The sequence below is a fragment of the Homarus americanus genome, unplaced genomic scaffold, assembly GCF_018991925.1.
Source record: "Homarus americanus isolate GMGI-L3 unplaced genomic scaffold, GMGI_Hamer_2.0 scaffold19117, whole genome shotgun sequence".
Classification (NCBI taxonomy): Eukaryota; Metazoa; Arthropoda; class Malacostraca; order Decapoda; family Nephropidae; genus Homarus; species Homarus americanus.
Window position 1 is genome coordinate 1,125,824 of NW_024754704.1, and position 19,591 is coordinate 1,145,414.

At 36.5% G+C, this 19,591-nt stretch overlaps 1 protein-coding gene across 4 annotated transcripts in view; it reads left to right on the top strand.

Annotated features, from left to right (window-relative positions):
* Positions 1 to 19,591, top strand: part of LOC121855914 (protein lifeguard 3-like) — a 28,213-nt gene that overhangs the window by 186 nt on the left and 8,436 nt on the right. For 2 of the 4 annotated variants that reach the window (XM_042351106.1, XM_042351105.1), the window contains exons 2-7: positions 2,098 to 2,157; positions 4,325 to 4,541; positions 6,620 to 6,664; positions 9,494 to 9,705; positions 11,875 to 12,145; positions 13,195 to 13,332. In XM_042351106.1, coding sequence (XP_042207040.1) covers positions 2,099 to 2,157; positions 4,325 to 4,541; positions 6,620 to 6,664; positions 9,494 to 9,705; positions 11,875 to 12,145; positions 13,195 to 13,332 — 942 coding nt within the window. In that variant the 5' untranslated portion in view covers position 2,098. The remainder of the gene's footprint in view (positions 1 to 2,097; positions 2,158 to 4,324; positions 4,542 to 6,619; positions 6,665 to 9,493; positions 9,706 to 11,874; positions 12,146 to 13,194; positions 13,333 to 19,591) is intronic. The other 2 variants (XM_042351108.1, XM_042351107.1) reach the window with 2 other exon arrangements.

The window sequence follows — 19,591 nt, forward strand, 5'->3', positions numbered from 1 at the left end:
CGTTGTGTAGTGCACTATTAACTTGTCAAGGATAATGACAAATATCACTCAGTTCTATAGGAAAATATTGGTGTTCAGGGATACTTAACCTTGCTTAATATAAAGTGTACCTAAATATTCCTCCACAGTTGCTGACATCTATAATGGTGTGTTTATTTTTTGCAATAGAACGGTAGTTTATTAAGATAATGTAATTGTTTTGTTTATGACCTGATGGCTATTAAGTGAAATTGGTGACCACATTGACTCAGCATTACATAGACACAGTGCTTACAGGTATATATTAACCACCAGTAAGTCGATTTGACCACGGAAGTCACTAATAGATTAATTCCATTGAGGTTATGTTGGGTGTGCGGGATGGTAATACTCGGGAGCGATGACTTTAGAAAAAAAAGTGGAGGAGGCAATTAGCACCAGAAATAACTTATGGATTTGAACCCAAATTTCTGGAGACACTATAATGAACACGAAAATGGAAGTAAGAATGCTCACACTTCTAGGACCTAACCTAACCTGGTGTTATTGTTGTTTCGGTCATCCAGCTACCACCGTCCGAGAGAGGTTTACATTAGGTTAGGTTAGGTTGAAATTGTGTCGTCCGATGGTTTATGATGTCTTAAATGATTTTGACCAACTAACAAATAGGTGGATGACTGAAATGTTAATTTTACCCATAAGTTGCCTTACTTCCGAGGCTGTGCATTGTCATTTTGATATTCTTACCATCATCCAAACAACATCTCTAGAAAAAATTAACGAATTCAGTCCAATATAAATCGTAAAAATACGCCCAAGGAGATCGTCATTTGGGGTAATTTTAGATCAAGAAAAACCTTCAATCGTGGCCCAGAGCACCGAAAGGGTAAAGCTTATGATAATTTCGGTGTGGTAGCACCACGACTGAGACGTGTTCCAGAAAATTCTCCAACAATTTATCTGATTTCTTACCAACATCATACAAACTGTACAGTAGCTATGTTAATTTTGCATCCTGAATGCCTGTCAGCACTGCTGTAAAATTATTTTGATATTTTCTGTTTCTTAACTTAAATATCATATCCACCTGTATACTGGGCTTGAGGAGTACTGTACTGTATATACAGCACCAATGGTTTCAGGTGAGAAAATAAATTATTGCATGGAAGTAGAGGACCGGCTTTTAGGGAATTTGAAAGAGGATTACAGTTCTTTTAATTTTTCATCAAAAATAATAAAGCATACCTTTTCTTATTACCACCAGATGCAGAAGTGTCTACTGTACAGTATTTTACTTTCTTTCTCATTTTACTCGGTACTAAAATGTACATCAAAATATCTGGTCCCAATACAAAATACCCACCACAGTACACTGTTAACATAACCAGCTGTGACCATGACTCGAGTAAAACTAACAGTAAAACAAAAAGGGCATCAGCAAGCACATAGTGGTGGGCAGGTCCAGCATGGGTGCTGGGTATGTTTATATAACAAATTACAATATACAGTACAATCAAGAACTTGCGGAACTTCCACAAGAATGGATGGATATTCTTATATAAGATCAGTCGTAAAACTGTGGCATATTAATCCCCTGACCCCAACCCCCTACCTCCGATTCCCACGACCCTCCCTAATCCACCCCCATGACTCCCCATCCCGCTGATCACCTGACCCGCCGTTAAATGCCACCGATGGGTCATGTGAAATCACATGATTCCTGATAACTCTCGGGATCACGTCTCATCTTTCTGTAACTTTAGGGTACGTTTACATAAAATTTTAGGTTCCAAACTGGTATTTTATCGTTAATGGGATTTATTTAGGGTTCACGAATGAAAAAGTTGCCCTGTACAGTATTAACAAAGCTGTATTGTTCTCTGAAAAATCTGCTTGGTTACTGTTCACCAGCAATTCAGATTTTCATGAGATCTTTTAAATTTGACTTAAAGTACTGTGCATATTTCTGTTGCTATCAATTTTTTTGAGTAAGCTTAATAACTGAAAAAATTTACAAAAGTGTTAAACATTTATTTTAATCAAATTAACAGTTATAGGGTACAGTATATATAATTACAGTATGCCCTGACTTGTAAGCCTGCCACCTGTCTCTGGTAGAATGCAGTGGACCAGACACCCGGTGGACCAGGTGACAAATATATATTCCACAAAGCTCCAGTGAGTCGCACCATATTTGATTGCATGTGTGTGACATTAGCAATTGTAGGCTTATGTGTCGAGTACGATAAGAAACAACTCGCATTTGAATGCAGGTATGAATTTTAATTTTGTGAGCACTGCACTGACGTAGGATGGACCAGGATCACAAAAGGAGCGTACAGTACAGCAGCAATGAGAAATTAACTGGCAGCATCATGGAATGGAAACTGTAGTAGATAAAATAAAGGTGTCTTGATGAACTGTATAAATCGAACAACCTAGAAACATGTGTTTGGAGAGGTGGATTAAGTTTTTAGGGAATGAGGTCTCCAAAATTATAGACACATTGATGCAACATACAGTACAGTACAGTACAGTAGTATAATATGAACCAATGAGTTTTAAAGACTGTTTGGAATGAACACTGCCCCTGCAGTATTTTAAAGCACTTATGATGTCCAATAACTGAATCGACTAAAATCACAAATATTTGGGCTAAATAAGTGAAATCTCGCTAAATTAGCTTTAAACCGTTACTCGCGATAAACATGGCTTTCCGTTTAGGCTGTAACTACTGCATGGTCACATTTCAACCAATCGCGTAAGCGATAACCACGCACGCGAGACCCTCGTAAAATGATCCCCACTGTACAATATAAAACAAGATGACCCTCCATGTGTCATGCTAAATAAGGCAAGGCAGGTGAGTGTCTTGCTCAGCTTCTGGGAATTTACCCAGAAGATTTTTGGGTATTTCTGCTTGGTGAATGTTGCACTTACACACTATTAGTGCACTTACACACTATTAGTGCACTTGCACTACAATATACAGTGCAATAGTGTCACAGTATTCACAGCACTGTGCTTTATAGTAATCACAGCATGCTATCGCAGCACAGTCAGTGTGCAGCTTTAACAACACAGTACTGTACACACCATGTGTAGTTACATAATGTTTCAAAGCAATATTCCTTTAACTCTTTACAAATATAACTACAATATACTTTACTAACATTATGTGCCTTATATTGTATAGTACGTCCTGTATGTGTTGGTGTAGTTTTGGATGTTCAGATGAGGGGGGGACCCATAACTCAAAAGCAATTTTTAACCTTTTTATAGGCTTATTAAGAAATTAGATGGTTAGCTTATTCAAGGTCCATTAATTTGGTACCCAGTTAATAAAAACAATTCTTACTAGAGCAGACTTTTAGGAAGATATCTAGTCAGAATATTAGAGGCTAGTTCTCCAATGGGTGCCTAGAAGTGGGTGAATTGGTTTTTCAGCTGTGAAATTTTATTAATTCCTTGGGAATTATCCATATTCCCTAGCCCTTGAAAAAAGTGTCAGGTACTATAGTTGGAATGAGTGTTGGCGGGAAAGTTTTTATAGCTCCATTAGTGAAGTTTGATAGTTAGTGATAAATTAGTCCAGAGATGACATTCAGGAACAGGTTGGTCCAGTTCCATTCAAAACTGAATCTGGCAGTAGATACAGTACAGTATTAAACACTAGGTTGTTCAGTAGTAGCAGTCCTATTTCTCACACACAAGGTCTAAGTTTAAGCCTTGATGGGAGTTAAGCATTAAGGATATTCTTCTTTACTGTGGACATCACATAAGTGGAGCTTGTTTATTTGTGTTGGATGTTAATAAAAAATTATGGTTGGTTTGTATTGGTGTCACTAGGTAATGCCAAGATAACGTGGCTCTAATTATACCTCTTATTTGTAGGGGGGCAGCCTCTGCTTCTGATCTCTTGCTTTTGGTGGTGATGGTTGTACAGTAATGGGTTGTCAAAGGGAGCGAGGTATGATGTCTTCTTCCCAGAATTAACCCGTACTGTAGTAACAGCTGCCTGTTCATGAAATTTGATAGAAAATAGGTTTTGGGGGTCACTTGCATTTAGCAGCCATTTTTTCTCATAGAATTCCAATAAACTGTACAGGCACTATTAGCAATGTGCGTTGCTATGCATTACAATAATACTAGTTAGAATCGCAGGATGTACAATATTATGGTGGCTAGATTGACTTGGTGTAATTCTAAATACTGTTATTTGTGCCTTTTCTTTTTAGGTACAGTACTGTACAATAAGTGCTGTATATGCATACGTTTTGATTAAACTGTACTCTAGAAATTTATTATATTTTATATTATGCTCTAGAGATGATTCTTCCCCCAGGATGTCTGCCCCCTATCCTGTAGACCCAAATAAATCCAGTGGTGGTCTAGCTGGGTGGACCATGCCAAATGCACCACCTCCAAACACAGGCTACCCTACCCAGCCTGGCTATGCTGCTCCTCCAAACTATTCTTCTCAGCCAGCTACAGCATTTCCACCCTATCCACCTCCACCTTATTCTACCCAGCCTGGGTTTGCTGGCCAGCCAGGTGCTTATGTGAGTACAGTATACAGTATTGTATTACACTACATTTACATATGTATATTGATTTGTTTACTTTGATAATTTTTTATATGAATATTTTCAATAGATTGTTTTAAAAAGGATTTGTTGTGTTGAGGGGAGGGGGGGTGTAAATGTATGATGTGAAATGTGCAAAATTATTACATTTATAGCCAGCCACTTGTTGAAGTAGACTCGTGTATTTACTCATTAATTATTTGGGTTGCCATTGAAGCTAACTCCTAATATTGACAGCTGACACAATTGAATAAGTACTACAGTCCTCATGTTGGAATCCTAGCCCACAGAGAAGGGTGTGAGAGGCAAAAATTTGGCACTCAAGGCTGAGAGAACTAAGTTATTGTAGGTGATACAGCAGCTTTCACATGTAGACCTTCCCTTGTTTGTTGTCAGCTTTGTTGGATTTCCAGTTCCAAAATCCAATTCTCTCGTCTCTCTCTTGAAGTCCTTACACATACCCTGTAATTTATAGCACATGCGAGTTCTGTAAGTTGACCCTATTCTGGAAGACATAACTCATAGATTTTGCACCACAGTGGCTTTTCTTCTCTTAGGGCATTAGCTTGTGTTGAGATCTACAAGAATGTTCTTCACATTCCAGGGGTACGTCTGTCAGGTAACACAAACCGGCAGCATAACCCATCATTAGTGTGTCCTTCCCCAATAATCATTCGACAACATGCTCTCCATTCTTTCATGCCCTCTTCTGCATCACCTCAAGTGTATCATTCACCCCAGTCTTTCATTTCTTTCTTAATCATCCTCTTTCCCTCCTATCATCCATTAATCTTTCTCTTCACATTCTCTCTTTGTCTGTACTGTACCATCTGATTTGACCTAGACCTATTTGCTGCCAAACACTACTCTCAGTTCAACTCTTTATTTCTGTTGTCTTATTCTCAGCTCTTAAGCATGTCATACCTGTTGTACGTTATTTGCACCTTCTTCTTACTTTAAAATGTGCTTTACGCTATTACAGTTTATATAATGTTGAGTCGACTGTTCCCCCGTACATCACCATCAGTGTGTCTTATTCTTAAGGTTTTCAATCTTGATGCATATCTCAATATATCTATTACTTTCTCTCCTTCCTTGGTTCATCATTCCATTTATTGTCATTCATTCCCAAATATCTGAAACGGTCCACTTCTTTCATTCTGTCTCCATCCACAATCGACTGTCAAACTCACAGAAACTCACTAACATAAATTTTTTTTTTATCTGAATTGCCCACAGGAGCTCAGCTGTCATTTATATATATATATATATATATATATATATATATATATATATATATATATATATATATATATATATATATATATATATATATATATATATATATATATATATATATATATATATATGCAGTAAAAGTACTTTTACTCCTTTTCCTTACTTTATTCTTTTATTTCTCTCATGTTGGTGTAACAGCTACAGGCAGGTCAACCAATGCCTAGGATGTATCCCCAAGGAGGCACTTACATTAGGCAGCCTCAGGTGGGTGGGTTGCAGCAACATTGGGGAGGGGCACAGATGCCTCGTTTCTCAGTAAACGGAATATTTACCAACCTCCGGCAACAAAGACCCAACAGAACAAATGAGCATGGTACCCACCTGCCAATGAGAGAACTTGTGTGTGAAGGATAATGGGTTTGACATGTCTTTATACCTTTATTTCTTGAGAGTATTTGTGCTAACCAGGTAAAGTGTACACTATACAGTATTTAATGATGAGAATGCTTGCAGGCTCTACGGTAATGGTTGCATCAGTAATGAGTTGTAGTCTTTGTATATTGTTTGGGTGCTTGTAGTAATTAATGTAGATAACTTGAAAAACTAAATTAATATACTGTATAGTACAGTATATAGAACACATAATAGACTCCCCTTGGGGGGGAAGCGCATATGTATGTGTTTGTTATTCTTCTCATAATGGACAAGATACATCCCTGAGGAGTGTCTGATAAATGATTAATCCATTAGATAATGTCCTTACAATGTGGCGCCTATGTTCCTGACACTCAATTCTTATTCTGTAAATGCTACAGGACGACTTCCCTGGGAACGGTGATACCTCTACTGATATTACACAGGCTCGTATAAATGTGCATGTACACACACACACACACACACACTCGATTGTATTTTTGCTCACATACACACTGATCACTTTCTAGTCATCTTCATCAAATTCCACTACATCACTGTCACTATTATCATCATATCATGGGTCATCCACATGTTCAACACTACCAGATATGCACAATCAGGCACTCTGATCATGTTGTGGACTATACATATTTGGGTATTCAGGTAAACATTTGTGTAATATTTTAGGACCAGGAATATAACGCCTTTGGTTTACATTTTGTGATAATTATTTACAGTCCTCGGGGTATGTTGGACCCGGAACAAACAGATGAGTCAACTTCAACATGTTTTTTCTTTTGTCGTGGCTCTTCTCTTTATCGTGCGATTGAGATTTTGAAGAGGAAGTTGGTAGCCGATAAATTCGCTGTACTGCACTGCATTGTGTCTTCTGTCCTTTAGTGTAAAAAGTTGTTTTCATTATGCAACTTGAGATTGAATGAAATTTGGTATTTATGCATCTTTATATCATAGGCATCTCGAGAAAGTTTTGTAGGCACCATTTTCCATAAATTATTTTCCAAAGATAAATATGAATCCAGTTTGACTCAGAAGTTTAAATATCAATCTGTATGGAATGTCTGTTTGTTTTTACAGCAGATTAAAATATATTTTGTAGATCAAATTACAATACTGTACATACAAGTACAGTATTCATCATGTCACTTATATCTACTGAGGGTGATAATCTGCAGTTTCTGCTTGTGTATACTGTACTACAGTATTTGAGAATAGTTGGACTTTGTAGCGTATGTGGAGCGAGGCATTCCATCATTTTCGGTGATAATTTTTTCCTTTTTGTTTTTATACATCTGCGGTTGAAAAGTATTATGGGTTTTAAAGAAAATATGTATTAAATATACTACTAATGTTGTAAGTGGAGGTTAAGGCATTTGTTTGGCTTCATTGTCTTGCATAACTCGAGTAGCCAGTTGGCTTGGTGAAGTGTGTGTGTGTGTGTGTAGTCTTTATTATGATATTTATAATGATGTGACACAACAAAATAAGTTTTAGCTTAATCTTTTATTTTTGTGAATGAAAATTAAGGACTTGGAAATCATGCACCAGTGATGTGATCATGCTGCTGTGTGCCTCAGCTCGGGTCTTGTGGTTTACTGATGTGTAGAGACAATATAGTCTTTAAATTTGTTCATTTCTTGGGGATGAGCTTTTTGGTTTGCCCCCCGTCCCCATCCAATGTTATTCTTTCACCTATTTCATTTCTTAACATGTTGCACCTTATTATTGATATCCTCCAATAATCACTCGAGTCACTAAGAGTTTGTCATAATTTAAAGAAAATTCCCCTTGTTTCAGCAGATGAGTGAAGTTAGCCACAAAAGGGAATGTTAACACCCCCCCCCTTACTCTGCTGGTATTAATTTTTATAGGAAAATAATTCCCAACTAATTTCAGTATTTTTCCCTGTTTTTTTTTTTAAACTTGAACGGTATTTTCCCACATTTTGGATCGAGTGAGTGTGTGTGTGTACCATTGTCGCTGGTTTTGGTGTAGAGTAAATAGTTACATCCTGACCAAGGTTAAGAATGGAGGACTGTCTTGAAATCCCCTCATATAACTGAATCAGGATCAAATGACTCTTCTTCCCTTCTTTCTCACATTGGTGCTCTTAGATCAGGTGGATCTGGAGCAGTTGATCACTTTGTGACTGATGTGAGGATTGGAGTGTGTTATGTTGTGCTCGTAACAAAATTTTTCGAGACTCCTTTTAGTGCACCTCCATACCAAGTGGCTATTCTCTGGGACCCTATGTATGAAAGTGAATGATTATATAATTATTTATTCATTTTATCACTATCCTACTTGTCAACTATACAGAATTACTTGATCCTAAGTTGGTTATAAAATAAGATTTCAGGATCAATCTTCCATTTTATGATTATTACTGTTTTCTTGCTGTAATTTGCTGTGACACTCCTTCCTTTTTTTGGCACAAAAGCATAGGGTACTATGGAAAGTGTTATTGCACAGAGTAACCCAATCCCAGTAGTTGGGTCTGTGGCACACTACAGCATGGGTACTGGCCATGTGGATGTGTCTGTTGCAAACTGCACTCATTATGTTGGGCAGGTACTGATCATTTTATGTTTCATGGATCATTGATATTAGTTATTTTTGCTTATTCATATACAGTATAGGCCACTCATAGTGATTCTCATAATTTTGGGGTCAGAGGTCAGGGTCAGTGGTGTTTGTTTTTTTCTCACTGCCTGAACTAGTTATTGACAAAAATATTTATTACAGATCTACTATACTAAAATCTGATAATGTCATCTTTGATTCCACCACTTTGGAGATGTTTGATGTATACTGTAATGTGCATTTTAAAATGCCCATAGTTATGACATACCTACCATATCAAACCTTACAATGTCTTTGAACAATATTTCATTGGTTAGTAATTTACAAATACTTTTGTTTACAAGTCTACAGGCTAATAACTAACCCAAACATCATTCTGTACACCAGTTTGGAGATTTATAATGCATAATGTGTATTCCACTATATTTGTAGTTGTTACATACTTGGTACCTTAATTTAATAGTTTTGTTTGTAGTACAGTACTGTACTTTAGTCTTTAGTATATTTAACATTGTGGTGCATAAAAGTGCTCCTAAATAGTAATTACAGTAAATTATATTGTGCTTTAAAAAATTAGATTTTTGTTGGTCAGTGTATGCAAAATTTGTAAGTCACATACTGTACCAATTTGCAGATCAAGATATGTTACTTATAATATCTGTTCCTGACAGGCTCAGCCAGTTTATGATGCCAGCGGTGGCGGGTTCCCAATCCAGGACGGTAATCGGGGGGATGCAGTACCCAAGGAAGAAGTGCTGCCAGATCAGTTCGGTGGTTCGTTCTCTGACAAGGCCATCCGACATGCTTTTATCAGGAAGGTGTACCTCATCCTGATGGTCCAGCTGTTGATCACACTATGTATTGTGTCCCTTTTTACGTTTCAGTAAGTTTTTATTTCTGTATACAGTACTTTCATCTTTTAACCTTTTGAAACCATTTCCTTCTTAATGCAGGATGGCCAGAATCAAGAACAGACAACCTTAAACATTCTTCCTTCATTTATTATCACTCATTCATTCTTCATGCTATAAAAAATAGTTTCTGCTATATTATTTCCCCTCCACAACAAGGCCTTCAAATCTGGTTTACCCGTCATTTCACTCTAACCTGCATCACCCATCTGCATCACATCTATCCTCAGAAATCACCTGCTGCCACACTCTCTGCTCATTCATGTACACTGCTGCTTCCTAAATGTCCACTGCTCTTACTTCCAGTGAGTCCTTGACCCTATGTTTCCATCTCCTTGGTCTCCGTTCTCGGTCTTCCTTCCCCCTCTCAATTACATTTCTTTACCAATCACTCCTTTCCCTTTCTCAATTCACACATACAGTACATTGGATCATTAGCATTCAGCAAAGGTTTACAATTAACATTAATGGGCATGCCATTTACATAAAGGAAGTGCAAAGATCCCAGGTTACATCTTTGTGGGACTACAAGCTATCATCACTGGTGTCGAGTTTATTATTTGCAAAAGCAAATTTGTTTTCTTTTGTCAAGATAGGACTAAAACATGTCAATAAATCCAGTGCCAAGAACTTGCAGTTTTTCATATAGTTATCATGGTCCACTGTGTCAAAGACCTTTTGTTTACCATTTGTTACCATCCCTGTGTAATTTTCATGAGTTATTCGAGTCTTGATATTGTCAGTAGGATGGATCAAGTAGGAGTAGGTTGAACGAGAGCCCTTAGAATCTGATTGATAGCTGTATAGGATATTATCATGAAGTTATCTGTCTACTTGAACATAAACTGCTCATATTAAGGTTAGAAACCTTACAGGATACTACATCCTAATAGGCCTATAATTACCATCATCATTTTTCTTGATGTGTTACTCTGGCAGACATGCTCATCTGACACAATGTTGATGCTGTTAGACAGGTTGATTATATGTGTTACTGGTGTTATTAATGCCTTTTATTTTGTCTAGTTTATAAGTCCTCTGATGCATGAAAGAGTTAGACTGTTTAGAGTGATTCCTTTCTTTCTGTAGTAGGACTTAAAAATATCTAAACTTGCAGTGTGGTTGTTTCGGGCTACAGTAGTGGCAATTTATTGACTGAGGAGGGAAAAATTTTATAGGAGTTTGTTAAGAGTTCATTATAATATTTAACACTGTTGGAATGTCTTTTGTTTTATTGATGGGTGCCGGAGGGAGACGGGTCTTGCTGTCTCTCTCTGGTGCTGTGTGGCAGTTATCATTATCATATGGGAAGGGATGTCCTCTCCTTCGTAGAGGAATTCAGCCTTCTACGCATGTATTGAGTTTTATCTGTTAACATTTAAAGGTTTTTTTATGAAAGTCCTCTGCTATTTATTATTTATGTTTACACCTTGCATTATTTGATTTTAGTCTTCTAAGCTTTTATTTTAACTCGGCGGTATATAAACCTGAGCTGTTGCGTCGCCAGTGATGTAATTACCACAATCAATCAATATTAGCTACTACCAGAGTTCTTGGGGATTGTATTTGTACCTCAAGATTATTTAGATATTCTGCTTTCTCTTTCTTTATATTTCTCTGATGGATGGATGGATGGATGGATTAGTTTGCGTGCCAGAGATGCATTATCATTTATATATATATACGAGTATACAATATTTTCCTCCCATCATCCTACTTAACTTGGCTTATATACCTGTTATTTACAGCCATTGTTTTTATGACAAATATTGTTTTTTTAACTTGGGCATTTGTTGCCTTACTCCTTTGATATAAAATCACTCGGTTATGTAGTGTTCATTTTATTTACTTATTTTTTTCATCTGTTCTTCTCCTTTGAATTGGCTGTAGTTATGATACAGATAGGTGGGAGGTGTTTGACTGATTTGTCGTTTGTAAGATTTGTTCCGTACTGTACTGCCAATCATGCTCTGTATTTATGAGTGTTAAGTGATCACTTGACATGGTGTCTTATAGCTAAATAACTAGTCTATATAATTTTAATTTAGCTCAATGTTGTAATTTTCCTTAATAATTTTCTATTATAAAATAAATAGCTTCATTTATGGACCTGCTCATTAATATTGTGATCTGACCAACAGCGCTGGAGTACGAACATTTGTGCAGAAACACATGTGGGTCTACTTCGTCTCATATGCTGTGTTTTTGGTGACCTACCTGTCTTTGGTTTGCTGTTCGGGTATTCGTCGCCGTTGGCCCGGAAATTTCATCGTACTGGGATTGTTCACACTTGCTCTGAGCTACATGGCTGGGACCATTGCTTCAACTTTTGATACCAAAATTGTTTTCATGACTGTAGGAATAACCTGCGTCATCTGCTTCCTCATTACCCTCTTTGCTACACAGACCAAGGTTAGTCACAGTAGTAAATATTTTACTGTACTATACATACTAGGATTAAGCAGTACTATATACGGTGATAGCTGGAACAATTGGTGCAGAGCACTTCCGGGAATGAGAGATTTCCGGGTAACGAGACTACTCTCTCAAAGCCGGAAAAAAAATATCTCGTCCCCGAAATTTCCTGGGTAATGGAAAAATTTCTCGGAAGTTCCAGAAATTGCCCATTATGTCATCTCTAGAACCCCGAAAAATATCCCTTATCCCCGGAATTTTTCGGGTATCGGAAAACGTTTTTGAGAATTTTCTGGAAAATGTGCCCCTCGGAAAATTATTTCCAGAGCCGGAATTTTCCGCAAAATTGCGGCTTTGGGAAAGATTTTCCGAGAAAATTTCAATTCCGGCTATCGGAGAGTTTCAGGTTTAAGGGATTCCGGCTAAAGGAGATATTACTGTATTTTTATATATGTATGTATGTGGTACTGTGCAGTAATAATAATCATGGTTGCTCCTTGTGTTTGAAGATTGCAGGCCTTAGGGTCACCTAGGTAGTAAATCATACACACACACAAAAAATAATAATAAAGCTATGAACTTGAGGGTTTCTTGTACAGCACCAGACGTTAATGCTGCACCAGATAATGTTGGTGTTGGTAATCTGGATTAAATAAACTAATTACTACATGTACTGTACTCTATTAATACCAGTGTTATTTTTGTTTATGCTAATTGGTTTCCTTATAAAAAAATATTATTTAAGCATTTTGCATAATTTTAATACATTTTGGGGAAAGATCTTTTCTATAGGATCATATTTCCCATTATATAATAAGGGTCAATGGGAACATATGCATAAATTTTCAAAATCTTTGTTTACTAATGTTTAATCAGAAACAAATCCCTCTTTGTATACTGGGGTCTGCCTGTGTGTGTATATAGGTCAGAACCTTGTGAGCATATACATTGTATATTATACAGTAATATAATAACTTCTGAGATATATTGTTAGGTACACACCCTCTGACAGTTTGAATGTAAAAGCTTCATGTTTTATTTTACAGTATGATTTCACTGGTTGTGGGATCTACCTGTTTGTGGCAACCATGGTCATGTTCCTCTTTGGGATCATTGCTATCTTTACTTACAATAAAATCCTGGACACCGTCTATGCTGGTGGAATTGCTCTACTCTTCTCAATGGTGAGTTACTGTTGTTCAAGTTGTTTTGAAACTCGGTGTCTTAAGTGAACATTAAAGATTCTTGTCCTTTAAAATAGCATTAAATTTTATGTGTTTTACAGCAGAAAATATGCAAGGGAACCTCATTATTTTGTAGCATGCATAACATGCAACTAGATTTATCTTCAGCTTTTGTTTTTGTTGCAGTATGTATTAATATGTACAGTATGTAGCTTGCTAATTAACCTCTTTTGTTTCTTCTTATTTATTTATTGCTAACTGTCGGTACTTATATTATAATTGGTAGTCAGTGAGGGTACTGCATAAAACTTCATACATAAACAGTAGAAGTTATTCCTTAAAGTTGGATGAAAATTTTTCATATACAGTATGTAAAAGTTTATTCTGGAGTTGGACATTATACCGGTAATTGAAAATCCTCATCCGTTGCCAGCTGAAGTGTCCAGTATACCACATTATTATTATTTTTTATTCCCATTTTCTAATAAAGACTTAAATGGTTTTAGGGATCGGTCTTGATTGCAATTGATCCCAGTGTGTCATAAAGGGAACTTAAAGGATATGAAAATGTTGAAACTGTTATGGCTTGTTGTATCTGCTCCACCTAAATACCATAATAAGAACTTGATTTATTGTGATTTTTGCATTACATTTTTTATTTCATTGGTTATATTTATTTCTCCTGGACACATAAGCTTACATTATGCTGTCAAGGGCTCGGTGCCAAGCAAGAGTAGGAACACCAATCAGCAGTCAACTTTGTATGCTGTAGCTGACAAAAGCAATGAGCTGCCACTTTGTTTCTCATCTTAACTTAGGGCAACAATCAATGGCCACTAAATAGATTATTAACCCCTAATGTGTGGCCAACGTACATAGTGTACACAAGTTGTAGCCAACATACGAGTATATGTACACCGTCCTTTCCCATCATCTTTTCAAAGGCCTATAATCTTCCAGCATTCCCAATGTTTACATCTCGAGTTGTGGCATGCATAGGCAATGCCTTTGTGTGTGTGTGAAAAAGTAAGTATATTTGTGAACATGTCTTCATGTATAAATGATGCTTGTGTGTGTTTGTAATTCATTTCATATGCTGTAGTTTAAAGAAATAATCTATTTTTATTACACTCAAAGGTCTTGTGTGCGAGTTTGACTGTGTGTATATTTCATGGTGTAAAATGTACGTCGTAGGTGTAGGAGCACAACTTATGAGAGGTAAACATACAGCTGCGTACTATACTGTACTGTATATATAATGTCAGTAGCTCACGCGTCACTGTCCCCAATGGAGTTGCTGTATCAGCATTTAAGCTTGCATTATGCTGTCAAGGTGAACTGTTTTCTCTAGTTTATAAAAAGCTTTTACGTCCAGACTTATAGGAAAAGAGTTGAGAGGTCTACTTAGATATGGGTAATACTTTCAGGGGATGAAATACATCCATCCTGGGAGCAAAACTGTTATCTTAAATGATAAAAAATATTACTGTAACTACCTTAGCCTATAAGTTTTCTTCTTCGGACGACGGTACATGTTAGTTAGCTTCTAGCTCCAGCAGTGATAAAAATATCTTGTGTGCCTGATACATCTATTATTCTATTTAGTTCCTTCAGCTTACAGTTACAATGACAGACGGGATGATTATACTCTTCTCCAACAGATATATATATTTCCCTTCCCTCACCACCTGTTCCCCCTGACCCACAGACTAGTGTTTTAGATTTGACATTGTGTATACTTCTGTATACTGTATTTCCATCTTTCCCATAACCCTAAACAATTTTTATGTAGATGCTGTACTCTGCATGCTATTGTTGTGATTGTCATGTGATTGCAACTGACTAGAACCACTGTACAAATTAGCTTTATTTTTCTACTTTGCCAAGAAATAAAACAGAGGTGATCTGTATTACCACAATGCTTCATATTTTACGAACATGATTATTCGCCTTCCTGAACCCTGTATGTGGCTGGAGATGTAATTTTTGTATGTAAATTTAGTGAATGTGAGTTGCCTTTGGCCTATTAAAAAACTGAAAAATACATTTATATTGGCACCAATATTAGTGTTAAATGATGACGTGTATTTTTACTTTCACATTGCCGTCAGTATAGTACGGTACGGTACATGACAAATGTCTGCATATTACTGAAGGCGAAGTCTGGTTGCACGCATTTTTCTGTTAATACAGTACAGGTAAAACCGTGTGTGCAGGCTTGATTCCAAGTGGGTACTGAGCTTACTCTAATTCATTTGTTGCACACTAACTAACCATCTGTTGACCTTGCTAGAGTTCCATTCTGATGTGTTTGTGTATTGTTTCATCTTGTTGACACAGGGTATGGTTTTGACAACTTTTCTTTTTTTATTTTTGCAATCGGTTTCTGTGCAGTGAATTTCTAAATTATGAGTACCTGTGGAACCAAAATTATTAATTGTGAACATAGGCATTTTTTGGAGGGATGCACTGCTTGTGGAGGTTTGATTTTAAGGGAAGACTTCAAAAAGTGCTAAACATTCACTCTCATGTCAGCATCACAGGCTTTTTTCCCCTGCCTGTGGTTAATTCTCAGCTTGTATTCAATTGCCTTTTTCACTTCAGTTAAAAAATTACTTCGTCAAAATATTTGCTGTCGGCTTCCTGCTAACATAGAACATTTGTACAGATTACCTCAAATTTACCTTGAGTATAATATCAGTAAAAGATATTAATCTTAAATTAACTGATGTTTTTAAGTGTTGACTTAATTGTCACTCTCCATCTGTTAAGAATGAATTAGTTTTTTTCAAACATGTTTTTAATTAAACAAATTTGTTTGATGGTCCAGTACTGAAGGTCAGCCAGGTTCTTAATCTCCTATACTGTAATGTCTTATTAATTTGATAGTGAACAGTTGTAAAGTTACGTTCATTGGTGTGGGTAGTGAGTCTTCTCACAGTGGTTCCGAGTAGCTCCTCCTCCTCGGGATTATTTATAACTCCATTATTATAGTAATCATTAAAAATTTTAACATTATTCTTTATTGCATGAAGTCTTTCAACTTTACTCTGATGATTCAAAAGACACACTTTTGTTTATTTACTAGTAGGTACAGTATTATTATTATTATAGGTGACAAATTATTTGGCACAACATTTCTTTGGCTAGATTACTTACTTTGTGCTTTAAACTAAAGGCTTTGATATTGCAGTTTGAAACTGTTTAGACTTTTTTATCTACACAAGAAGTTTTTCTTTCACACACAAATAGCCAGTCAAGGACTAAGTGTTGAGCAGTTCCTGATGCTTGATGCAGGGAAAATAATTGAAGAACTGTTTTTCATGGCCTCACGAGTTCTCACAAGTGACTTGCTGGGAATAACACCTACAGATGCTACCTGGGTTATGGATACTCTCCCATAAGTCGTATTTAAAATGAATGCAAAGTAATTCTTGGGCCAGGCGGAGAGATTTCCAACCAAAACCCTCCTGTGAGCTGTATGTTAGCTATGTTATGGTAATTTTTAAACAAGTAATTTTGGGTAAATACACAGTAAATTGGTCTCTGGGTCTGGATATGAATATAGATTAAACTGAGCAATAGGGCTACTTGAGTCTAGATTGCAGAAGAAACTGGCCATTGAATTTTCATCCTGCCAAAACTACTTGCACTCCTTGAACAATGGCTGGCACTGTTGAATAATATTAATGTTTATTCAGTAAAGTTGTCATGTAGGTTTACAATTTGATAAGTCTGTTTATAAACTATGCAGTTATACATTTCAGCATGAATTTAGGCAATGTAGGTGAACAGTGCATGATACCTGCTGGTTCATATCCCTAATCCATGCAAAGTTTAATGTTAGATATTCTGGGCATAGTCCATTGAAAATCCTGTTAGTGTGATTCAGCCTAAGTTGCTTCACTATCCATCACACTTAACATGTTCGGGGATTGAAGAACTTTATGACCAGAGTGATCTCTTGCGTTCCTGTCAAGAATCAACCTCACCACTTTGTTTTGAATAGTTTGGAGCTTGGATTTTAGCTTCTGTGTAAGGCCAGAGTACCATGACAAGCAGAAATAGTCCAAGTGACATTGTATGAGTGTCATGCAAATGTATTAGCATTTCTGTAGAAATATTTTACTCTGGCATTACTTTTTTTAACTTTTATCTACAATTAATTCACCAGACAAACAAGAGTCTAGAGTTAGCCCTAGGTATTTCACCTGAGGTTACAGTTGATAATTTGTTGTCTGTGAGTCACTGTTTGCCTGACTTCAGTTCAGATGATTAGTTATAACATTTGGATTGTTACCTGACACTAAAAGAGCACTTTCATCGGTATACAGCAAAAGTTTACAATTAACACCAATGGGCATGTCATTTACATAACACAGGAAGAGCAAATGTCCTCGGATACTCCTTTGTGGGACGCTACAAACTATTGGCATGGATATCAGCTTGGTGATATTTGCAACAATGATTTGTTTTTCTTGTAGCTAATACCCAATGCCAAGAGCCTGCAGTTTTTCACTTACTATATCATGATCAACTTTTGTTAAAGGCATTTTGCAAGTCTAGCATTACCATACCTGTGTAATTCCCCGAAGCTGTTACATCTCATTGTACTTTGTTTCTTAACCTACAAAATTCTTTGTGTGACTCATCATGATGTCTGTTTCTTTTAAACTCATGATTGAGTTGATATCTGTGTCTGATTAATTCCAGTATCTTGCTAGTCACCAGGGTTCAGTTGTCCTAGCTTTTATTCTCATTTCCTTCAACTGCACTGTCATCAAGAACGTCGGTAAAAGTAGTTTTGAACTACTCCGAGGCCTCGTTAACCTCCAAGCAATTTGTCACATGACCAATCAATATTTTGTAATTTATTTTGGAACTCTTCTTTATTGTAATTCTTCATTGGCTTATTTTGATTACTTATGTTGTCCTGTCTTACCCCTGACCTTTATCCTGCTGCAGTAGGTAATGAGACCAACAGGAATGACACCTACCTGACTGATTTTGTCTTGGCTATTACATATATGATACTGTGGTGACTGAGGACTTTGTTATCCGGGTTGATGAATTGATTAGTTGTTTAAAGCCGCATATATCTAAGATTTGTTATATTTTTTATACATACTGTTTTTTGACTGGTGGTTTGTGTTAGTTTACCTCGTAGTTTATTCATTTTGCCTTTTTGCCATAAAATGGGATACTCTTGTTGAACCTTATTCCATAAGTTTGTTGTTATCAACCTTCTCACCTTATACCTGGACCAATTATGATGGCGAGTCATTACCTTGCCTCCCTGTTCAGACTGAGCTGTGCTGGTAGTTCAATCTTTAGCACATTGATATTCCTGCCTTTTCTTAAGATGGACAAAGTGTACAGTGCTTGCCTCTTGTCCTTAAGTCATTGGTTCATGCTCAGGGCAACCCCAGTTCACCCACCATTGAATGGATATTTAATCTTACTGTTTGGGGAAGTGAAGGAGGTTGAATGTAGTACCAGAATCTTAGTACAGTACTGTACTATTCACTTTTATCCATACTGCCCCTTACTGGTAGTAGACTCATAGAATTCACTTTCATCATGTCTCGAATAATGCACTTGCACAGGAGTATGCTCAGTGCCCATTTATTGCATATACAGATGTTAGTATTAGTGGTAATCCATGAAAAATCTTTCTTTGGGTGTTACATGGATTTGTCAGTTACCATTCATAAAAATGAATTATTTTAAAATGGAGAAGCAATATTTAAGATTTATGAGACCTTATTTTTATAGACAATAGACCCCATAAAATCTGCACTGATTGAGACCAAGAACAGGGCATCTACTATGGAGGTACATTTAAATCTTAAATACAATGAATATAATAAGCATTTAATAGTCTTTGGTACAATAACACAGAATGGAAAACAATGATTTAACTTAAAAACTTATTGGTTAACCCTCTCACAACACTCAAAACACTAATTTATGATCAAAACAGGAAGCATTGCAAGTGATGGGAGATTTGATTTAAAGGGACTGATCCAGCTTGCTAAGAAAACACTGAAATTATTTCATATATATATATATAGTGTCCAGACTTCTACAAATTACCAGAAATTCATCAGATTCTTAGATAATGCAATTCGTATCTCGATTCAAATAATAATATGGATAAATTTATGAAAATTTTCTCAAGTTTATTGTTGTTAAGCTAAAACTATTGTAGGAAGTAACAGATCTCCAGATGATAGTCACCAACTTGGCAACAGTGGTT